The 10,511-nt window shown below is 36.8% G+C and overlaps 1 protein-coding gene across 2 annotated transcripts in view; it reads left to right on the top strand.

Moving 5' to 3' along the window:
* SPAG6 (sperm associated antigen 6) overlaps positions 1–10,511 on the top strand; it is an 812,261-nt gene that overhangs the window by 615,733 nt on the left and 186,017 nt on the right. For both annotated transcript variants that reach the window (XM_044064563.1, XM_044064564.1), the window contains one exon: positions 2,284–2,429. In XM_044064563.1, the coding sequence (XP_043920498.1) occupies positions 2,284–2,429 (146 nt within the window). The remainder of the gene's footprint in view (positions 1–2,283; positions 2,430–10,511) is intronic.

The raw sequence follows: 10,511 nt of genomic DNA, 5'->3' as shown, positions 1-10,511 counted from the left end.
AACAAAATTCATTCAGAAAGCAAGAAGATGCAAGGCCAAAGTAATCTTTATTGCTTTTCTGGCCCAAGTGAGTGTGATTCCACCTTCTCCAACCACGTCTACTACATCTCCCTGAGTGTTGGATTGCTGTCCAGATCTTCTCACTCACCCATCCAGGCAGCCTCACCCAGACCCAGAGACACTGAAGCTAACCACATGGTTCCTGCAATTTTACTGGTGGCCAGAGATGCCACTCAAGACGTCCACGCAAGTGGTTCTTATTTTGTTATCCTGACAAAAATGGAGTACCAGAAAAGTACCAGAAAAGTTTACCATAGCGAATGGAAGAGGTTTTCTATCTGGGCAGCTTTTAAGGGGATAGATCCCTTTTTAGCTCCTCTGCTTTCCATTCTAAACTTCTTGCCAGATCTTTTCCAAAAAAGGATCCAGCTTTTCAGCAATCAAAGTGCAATTAGATGCTGTTTCCAGTTTCCATACGAGATACAATCAGATGACTATAACTTCTCTAAATACTTCAAAGGCTTTTCTGAAAGGAACTTTCTTAATGAGAACTCCCAAAAGGGATCCTATCTCTCCATGGGACATAACTATGATGCTTCAAGCATTCACAAAAGCTCCCTTTGAAGCAGCAGCTTCAGTAGACAAGGTATCTTTCTAAGAATACCATTTTCTGGGGGCCATCACTTCAGCTAAAAGGATTTATGAGTTACAAGCACTTTCTTGTAAACCTTGCCCAGTTTTCCATAATGACAGGGTTTTTTTTAAGTCCAAATCTCAAATTCTTTTCAAAAGTGGCATCTGAAATGAATGTTAAACAAACCATTAATTTACCAGTATTCCTCTCAAAATTTTCTAACAAGGAAGAGTATACTCTGCATCTTTTAGATATTCACAGGCAGCTCAGATTTTATCTCCAGAGGACTAAAGATTTCTGGAAATCTGATCAGCTGTTTGTAGCTTTTTCTAGAGCTAAGCTCGGCCAGAGTGTTTCTAAAGTCATACTCTCAAGATAGCTTTCAGACTGCATAGCCTTTGTCTGTAAACAATTGGGAGTCTCTTTAACTGTGAAACCAAGAGCTCACTCAACAAGGTCTTTTGCTACTTCTGCTTCTTTTATGCATAGAGTTCCTATAGCTGAAATCTGTGCTGCAGCAACTTGAGCCAAGGTTCACACATTCATTTCCCATTACAAGCTGGATGGGCAATCAAGATCCTGTACATCTTTTGCCTCCACATTTCACAGGAATATCCTTCCTTGATACCTCCCAGGTTTTGTGGCAGCTAGGGAATCTGTCCCAAAGGTTGAATAGGATGAAAAAAGACAAAGTTGGATATGAAAGTTATGTACTCACCATAACGTTTGATCCATGTTGTCTTCTTTTTGTCTGGTTCAATATCCGTCCCTCCTTCCCCCTTCCAAATTTCTCATCTGGTGCTACTCTTTGATTGAATGGACCTAACCAGGAACCTTGTCATTACACAACCTCAGATGGTTGTTCTCTTCAGGTTTTGTTCTAGTATAGAATTTTAGGTGTTATTGTTTATGAGACAGTAAGAAATTTAGTTTATTGATAATTATGCAAACTCGATCTGAGGTATTTTGAAGAGAGGGATTGCGGGTAGGGTAGGAGTCTCAGTCTTGAATCGACAGCTTCTAAAGACATTGAGGTCGGATCCAGTCAGATCAGATAACCAAAGATTGAACTCGATGAAAAGAAGACAACATGGATCTATAATTATGGTGAGTACATAACGTTCATTTCTGGCAGTGCAGCCTTTTTAATCTGGTATTTTATCTTTATATAAGAGTTATTTGTTTTCAAAGATATGATGCGAAACTACATTCAGTAAATAAATAAACAAAACAGTTTTCCTTGGTAGCTGATTATTTCTCACCTAACAGAAATCTATGCAAAGTGTAAATGGTCTATATAATTATGTTATATTCTTTTTTATTCTTGTGCCTCACCAGGTAGTCACATACAGCTTATAATGTCATGTTGGTGCTAATGGTTGTTTCATATATACTTGGCCTGATCCTGCTCTGTGCCACTACCTTGGGTCTACAAAACCACTTTCCTTCATATAGTATGCAGCTACAGTGCTGTCAGTGTCTGACACTGTGGCAACTACATGGCCGTATATATTGTGAATTAAAGCTATTTAAACAGTGGTCAGCATGAGAAAAGCATCTGAACAGCATTGTATTTCACTAATAGCTGATTACCTATCTATGTACAGAACAGTAGAACAAAACTCAGATGTAGTACTCTATATTTTTAGGTGTTACCACATGACAGCAAAGCTCGTCGTCTTTTTGTAACAAGTGGTGGACTTAAAAAGATTCAAGAGATTAAGGCAGAACCAGGGTCCGTTCTTCAGGAATACATTAACAACATTAATAACTGCTATCCAGAAGAAATAGTCAGGTAAGCAAATCTATTACTTATATGTATTTGTTTCTAATCATTTGAAAAATGCTGGAAAGTGATCTGTCATAGTCAGCTTTTTAGGTTTGGTCTTAAAGGATATTATTCCTCAGACTACTTACATAAATACGGGTTTTATCAGGAGCCCTGTTTTTCTACAGAGATTATTATTCCAGGCATTAACAATTAGAGCTGGAAATTTGTGACTATTTGCATGTTTTTATAGTGCTGATTAAGTTAAATAGTCCACTGTGTGAGGACTCTTCCTTGCAAAATTTTCCTTAATAGTAAATGGGATACAGCCCAGGATATGAGACTGGTTGCATACATAATGCATACAGACACATTCTAGTACAAATGAATTTGTGACATCAGAATCGGAAGTCACTTAAAGAGAGCAGCACCAGCTTTCCTGACTGCATGCCAAGAAAGATTTCAATGCTTTGTGTCTGGCTAAGAAATCAGTTTCCATGAGTGGCAGATGAGTACAATTTCTGTTATGTTCATTTATGCCTGACATAACCACAATTTTAGTCAGAAGTCATTTAAAGTAGAACGGGTTTTATACATAACAACTACTTGCATTGCAAACTTGTCTGGGTTCTCTTTGATCACACTGTATAATTTCCATTGATTTTTGGGGCTCATTTTTTGATTTTCTTGATTTATGTGTTTTTATTGCTTTTTTATGAGTTAAAGTTTCATGCCTAGATTTTGCAATGCGATTTAGAAGGAAAAAAGTTGTTAGCTGCCAGACTAAGAATTTATTTTCTTATATGACACAGGAAGTGGCATTTGCATTATTTCTTGGCTAGAAGAAACAGCATCTATTTTATTAATTTTACAGACCATTCTTTGGTTTTAATTGTTATTTCTTTAAAAGTGACTGTGGCTCAGTAGGCTGTGGATTCCCACTCTAGATGACTGGATTTCTGATACTATAGTGCAACATTAGGGGTCCTTTGGATTAAATGTTAAACAGATATCCTATTTTCATGAGATAGTAGTAGCTCAGTTTGATGTAAAAGATCCCATGGCACCTGTTGAAAAGAGTAGGGGAAGTTCCCCAATGCCCTTGCCAGATTTCCCCTAGTAGTATAAATACCACCTCAGTTCTCCCCTGAAAAGATGCCACTAGCCTAGTGAGACTAATGTTGACAACAAATAATAAATAAATAAAATTATATTTCCTAATTGTCTGCAGTTTGGTTAACAATAAAGAGTAAAAATCAGCTTTTTTCTATGAGTTTGATGCAATTTGTTTTACCCATAAGAAAAAGTTAAGCATTTACACAACGTGTCTTCCTCATGCATGGTGCACCCAATATTCATGCTTTGGCCTCTGTTACATTTTAATTTGGTTTTGTATTTTAATATTCTCTAAACAATAAACCCTCAGAATGCTAACACATAAATTTTTTTTGTTTTTCTAGGCTTACATTCTGTTTGCTGATCAACACACCTATATATTCTCATTTTTATATATTGTAGTTTTTATATTTGTCTCTGCTCATTAACCAACATTAAGATTAAGTATGTACATATCAAGTGCAACAAGCATAATTAAATGTCATTGTTCAACATCTGTGATCCCATTATAAGTATGTACATATAAAATACGAACAACATAATTAAAGTTTTGTTTAATATGTACGATTCCATTATTTCTCCAAGGCACACATAGCATATAGTCATAAAGTTTTACTGACAGATTCCCGTAAATTTACAGGAATAATACACTTAATCTTCCAGAAGTTATTCCCTCTAATGGCATATATGATCATCTATAGGCCATTTTTAATCAAGAATTCATGGTTTCCTTTAGTCTTGCTTCACAATTCATTTTTAGTTCATTCATCATATTACTTCTTTACTTTCGGTCTAGCCCTTCTTTTCCATTTTCTTGTAATATCGTTCTTTGTTATTATGACCAGTAAGAACACTAGTGCACTGATAAGCAGAGATGTCGCTGCCCTACTCCAGCTTAAAAGAAACAACTCTTTTGTTAGACAATCCTCCTACCCCATTATTTCTATTTTTTTTAAACTCTAGCTTAAAGACTCAAAGCTCTCCCTACTCCCAGAAAATGTGCTCCCATGTACTTCTTTCCTCTTCATTACATCTCCAGCAAATCTCACTTGTCTATGAGTAGATTCTGGGAAACCTTTCTGAGATATAATAGTACGTGTGGAGGCATTTCCAAGCAAATATCTTAAACCTTCTTGATTTAGTGGTATATCTGGGGGATAAAGCTATCTGTATGCAGTCTTTTTCCTCTGTAGGGTATCCTAGCCTTTCTCACCATCTCTGTCTCAGCGTGACATCCCATGAATTATTAACTCTTATACTTTATAAGCTTTACTTATTATTCTTTTCTTTGGTGCTGAGTCAGATCTTGCCAAAAGCATAAAACCCAATACTACAGGAATTATTTCTTAACCTTTCCTTTAATTCTGATACTAGTTCCCTGTAATTTAGATTGTGTTGTTGAAGGTGATACTAGTTTTATTTCTGTCCATGTTTTCAACTTTCCCTGTATTTATAGTTGCTTCCAGAATCTGGGCTTTTTACAGTTCTAACTCCATATTTCAAAAGCTCCTTCTAGCTTATTCCCTTTTTTCTTTGCTTCATAACCTATTGGTTTTATCAGATAAGTCCAAGATCTAACTAGGGACAATGAGATTAAACTCCCTGTATATTCCACTATTTAATTTAGTGCCCCTTTGTGTTTTTCCGATTTTGTATGCTTCCCACAGTATACTTGGTTGTAAGTCCTGATCATTTCCTTCCCCATTTAGAATCATTAGTTTCTATTCAGCTACATAGCTCTAATTCTGTAGCAAATGTAATAATCTGAGTTGTGTTGCCCTATAGTATTACACCAAATTAGGTATCCCCAACCCCCTTTCTCTTTTGGGAGCAGCTGTTTCACCCATTTCACATTTTCTTTTTTACTTTCATCAAAAACTCTTTCATATATTTCTTAATGTTATACTAGGTCTTCTCTTCTAGTTGATATAAGAACACCTGTCCCAAATATAAGATTAGTGGTACCACAAATATTTAATTGCCAATGCCTTACTTTCTTCATCCTTAAACATAATTTTTCTTTTCCTAACATGATTTCTTCCCACATTTCTTTAGTGGCTTCTTAAATATCTTGCTTTAACCACATTCTCAGATATTCCATTCCTGATGTCTCCATATAAAGGGGTACGTTGTACTAGATCACATGTGGAAACATACTTTGCTATCTTTGCCTTTGTTTTAGTTTCATTTTCTTTGTATCAAGATATTTTACTAAATGTACAAAGTCTATCAAAAAGTGTTTCCTAGTCTGTCTCCAGGCCTGTAAGGTATATCGCTATGTCATCTGCAAATAGAGCTATTATGTTCAACATCAGATCACTGTTGCAATAGCCTAAGCGATTTGGGTTATATCTTGCAAAGGATATGACCAATTGGCCAACTTTTCAAAGGGTATCTTCCAAAAGCACTAGCTGCCAGGAGCTCTAGCAGAGCCCCATATAAAAGACAGTTAGAGCACCAAAAGCTTTCACCATGGCAGAGGATTTTTCCTCAGTGAATGCTTGAATTAACTATTTGTGTTTTAATCTATTTCTTTAACAGTTCACACATATTGTACTAATATTTGTGGTGCTTTTGGGGATTTACAATATGTTTGTTAACTCAAAACATTTTTTGGGCTAAATAGACTCCTTCAGGTTCTGCTCCTTGATTTAAAGGCTTCCTTCGCAGTTGGACCTATAGTGTACTTACCTCTCTCCATAATGCACTTATCTGGCAACTCCCATCTTCCTTCTTCCAATATGCAAGAAGAATAAAGTTGTCAAGGAATATTTGGGTGTTATGCTGGCTCCTTCTTTGCCTCAGCTCCTGATGGGTGACTGTTCTGTGACAGGACTTGAATCCTTGGACCATTCATCGATTAATGTGTGTAACTAGTGTCTTCCATGTATTACTTTTGTAGTGTGGTCACTGAGAAAGGCGCTTGCCGAAACCGGTATGACACCACTGGGGTATTTTTCTATGGAGGAATGAATAAATAAATACATTTTGCTGGAGGCTACACTGGAGTGCGGGTTTTTCTTGTTGTTGCTTGGTTTATATGGTACAGCCGTGCACCTGCCATTTGTGCAGGTATCAGTGTTTCGTTGGCAGTTTCTGTTTCCTGCTGGTGATGTTCTTGGTGTGGCTATTCTCCATTGGGAGGATTGTTAATGTGTGCAGCGGTCTCGTAAGGACTTATTTTTGACATGATACAGTGAAAAATTGGAAAGAACAATATTGGGTGTACTTTTCATTTTTTGTTGGATTTCAGGCCTTGTTACTGTGGTTATCTGCCCAGTGGAGTCAAGCTTATTTTTGTCATGAGCAACCTGGCAGGTATTTGCAATAAATCTTTCTCGAAGTAAAATTGTTTAAATCAAATACATTTACAACGATTACATTTGGACGCAAAACATCATATTTTTTCTCATGGAGAACTGTCAATGGTGGAATTGGTTCTTTATTTGAATTCAGGGATTCACTGATTCAGACATATGTTTTTTTGTTGAATCCTATTTTATGAGTCAATGAATATTTTTACAAACTAATCGTTTGGACATTTCATCTGATTCTATATATGTTTTGGATATTACCAGCAAATCACCATATTGTTGGGGGCATTAATTTTTTTGTTTTTGTGGCGAACGGAGGATAGCGGAACTGGTTCTCCATTTTGATCTCAGGGACCCACCAATCTAGGCCATTGGTTTTTGGTTGAGCTTTATTCTCTGAGCTAAGGATTGACTCTATAAACCAATCTTTTGGTTTTGTATTTCACTTAGATCGGGATTGTGTGTTTTAACAAACTTTCCATCTAGATGCGGGTATGATTTTCCTAACACTATGAGGTTTTGGTGTTTACATCATAGGAGATATCGTTTATGTGTTTCTCAATCCTCACGGCCCTTTGTGCAATCGGGCTAGATGGACAGACCTTGGGGTTTGTGAATTTCAACGGTTTGACTGGTGGTTCCAATATCGCATGGACATATGATTATTTTTGTTTTATGTTTAATTCTGGACTGTTCTTCAACCTTTAAACATTTTCATTAGAGACATGGTTTGTATTACTCCATATTTTGGGGACTTGTTGCTGTGAATTCATAATGCAGGTCGGGATCATGGCATGGGTGAATTTTTTCTCATCTGTATGTTTACTTTAAATGAAAATATATTTATGTTATGAACAAGCCATTTTGCTTAGAATGCATGTATTCCCTGATGTAATGTTAGGTATATGTTTTATGCCTCTATATGGTTTGTCATATTGAATTATTGGGCTAATCACAATTTGAGTTGTTTCTTAATACTGATGAGTCCTGAATTCAACATCATTGGGAGGCTCCATTATGCAACAAGGTTCTTTTTATTATTCTTAATGTTGTCCCTTTCTATATGCAGTAGAAACTTGATGGATGATATTTTTTGGTTGGTTATTATGTTTAATAGGGAGTTATGGGTTTCTGAGTGGGGTGTTTGATTTCAGACTTTAATTTACACTTGTATGGTGCATTGAACCATTGATCTTTTTGTCATCACATCATTGACCAGGTAACATATATTTATTTGAGATTATTCACTGTTCCGGTTAGTATTTGAGTGTCTGCTTTTGGCCATTTGGGTTACATAGCAGGAAGAGGTTTAGCCAGTTGGCTCATAAAAATGTCTGAAAGCACTGATAATATTTGAAATATCATTGTGAAAGTTTAACTTCCATATCATTAGAGACATTGAGCAACGGGGAACTCTGTTGGAGGTGTAGTGCATTGGCTATCATTGTGCCCATGTTGGCCATTTACAGGTCTTATAGTTGGTTAAAAGAGGTGCAATAATCAATACATTGATTTGGATTATTTGTGAGGTTAATGGTGTGAGATGGCTCACACAAACAGTACCTTTATGTGACTAACAGGGACAGTGGATTTATTTAATTTATTTTATTTTTTAATTTTGTCCTTATTAAATATTGTGGCACTTTTGGTCGATGATGGATTTGACAACTATTATCAAAGGTCTCTCATCTGACTCTGGGGATTTGGGTATTTTTGGCCTGGGGTCAGATAAGGTTGTCAATGGTTCTGTTGTTCAGGACCCCACTCAGGAATGCAAATTAGCCTTTACAAAGCTAACCAAAAATCTCATTACATTAAGGAAGAACGTTTGGCATCTTAGGTTATTTCGGGCATATCAGCACAGGGAAATTGCCCCTAGGGGATTAAGAACAAGGTTGCAGCCTATGGTTGCTGAACCGGATGAGCTTCTTTTGGCTCAATGGTTGGAGGGACAACAACAGGCCTCCATGAATTTTGTAAATATTTTGACCAGCCATTATGAGAGGAAGGTGGAGGAACAAATCAGTGAGGTTTTGAGTTTAAGTAGGGGTTTTGTGGATTTTTCATCACTTCCATGTTATAAAATTTGTATTGAACAACTTAAAAAGGACTTATTGGAACTAGAATCTGAACTAAAGGAAAGGAAAATCAAAAAGTTTACTCATGATGTAGGTGATTATGACAGAGGCAAACCTTTTGAGGTGCGACCCAGGGTGAAATTTGTTACATCTGATCATAGTTCCAGAAAGCCCAGGGGTTCTCGACCTAACGCTATGGATCTTGGGGTGATTCTTCAGAACATGACCAAAATTTGATTGTTGAAATGAATAATGTACACAATATTTCTTCTGCTATACTCAATGAACAACAACTTCAGGTGTTAAACAAAAGATTGGGTTTTGTGCCAGGCTTTTGGGTTCCAGAGCATTATTTTGCAAATGATGTTGTCAGCTTTTGTCGTACCCTTAATTTAAAATTATTTTTTCAGGATTTGAAAGGAGACAAAGTAAACAATATGGCCTCAGATCTTTCCGATTCAGACCTTCACAGTTCAAACCACCAATGTCACCCATAGTACAGGCCTTTCAGAATGAGGTCCTTAAGGATTTACATTTAAATCTGGGCAAGTATAACATTATTAAAGACAATCTTAATCCACAAGAACGATTGCGTGTTGAACATCTTATTAATAATCATGATACTGTCATTCTACCGGCAGACAAGGGCGGGGCTGTGGTGGTTCAGAACTGGGTGGATTATGAGGCAGAGGCAGAGCGACAACTGTCAAACAAAGTTCATTATATGGCAATGCCTACCAACCCAACAAGTAAGTTTAAACAAGACATTGATCAATTTTTGGATCTAGTGGAAGAGGAGGGTATTATTACTCATGATATGTGTTATCATCTAAAGGTCGATCACCCCAGACAACAATATATCTACTTTTTGCCTAAGATCCATAAAGATCCCAATAGACCACCTGGTCAACTAATTGTTTCTGGTAGAGGCTCGTTGACTGAGCCCTTGTCAGAGTTTCTTACACATTATCTTAAACCTTTGTTGTCTCTGATACGGGCCAGAATACAAGATACCACACAGTTCCTTGCCATTATATCTGATATGCAACTAGAACCAGGCTGGCTCTTATGTACTCTGGATGTCACCTCCTTATACACTAGTATCCCCCATTGGGTGGGACTTATTTCTTTACAATATTGGCTTGATCGGGCCAATATGTATAGCCCAGGTTTTAATACTCTTCTGGTTTGTATGGCTGAATTGGTACTTACCCATAATGTTTTTTATTTCAAGGATAGATGTTTCTGGCAGGTTCAAGGTACTGCTCTGGGGGCCTCTTTTGCCCCCATATATGCAGACCTGTTTATGGCTTATGTGGAGGAACAATTGATCTATGATAGCAATCATAATATTTTTATGAACGAATTAGACATTTGGCAGAGATATCTTGATGACTGTTGGTTGGTGTGTAAAGCGGATGAGGCATTCTTATTTGAATTCATGGAATATCTAAATTGCAACAAGTGGGGTGTTGAATTTAAGTTAACTTTTGATAGATCAGAAATCACTTTCTTGGATGTGCTAATCAAGAGAACTGAGTCAGACACTTTGGAAAGTGAGGTATTTAGGAAGTTTCCTCAGTTCAACACCCTACTTCATG

Source organism: Protopterus annectens, chromosome 3.part0, assembly GCF_019279795.1.
Source record: "Protopterus annectens isolate FY-2018-M chromosome 3.part0, PAN1.0, whole genome shotgun sequence".
NCBI classification, from domain to species: domain Eukaryota; kingdom Metazoa; phylum Chordata; order Ceratodontiformes; family Protopteridae; genus Protopterus; species Protopterus annectens.
The sequence above is the reverse complement of the archived record's forward strand: the minus strand, read 5'-3'. Positions and strand labels throughout refer to the sequence as shown.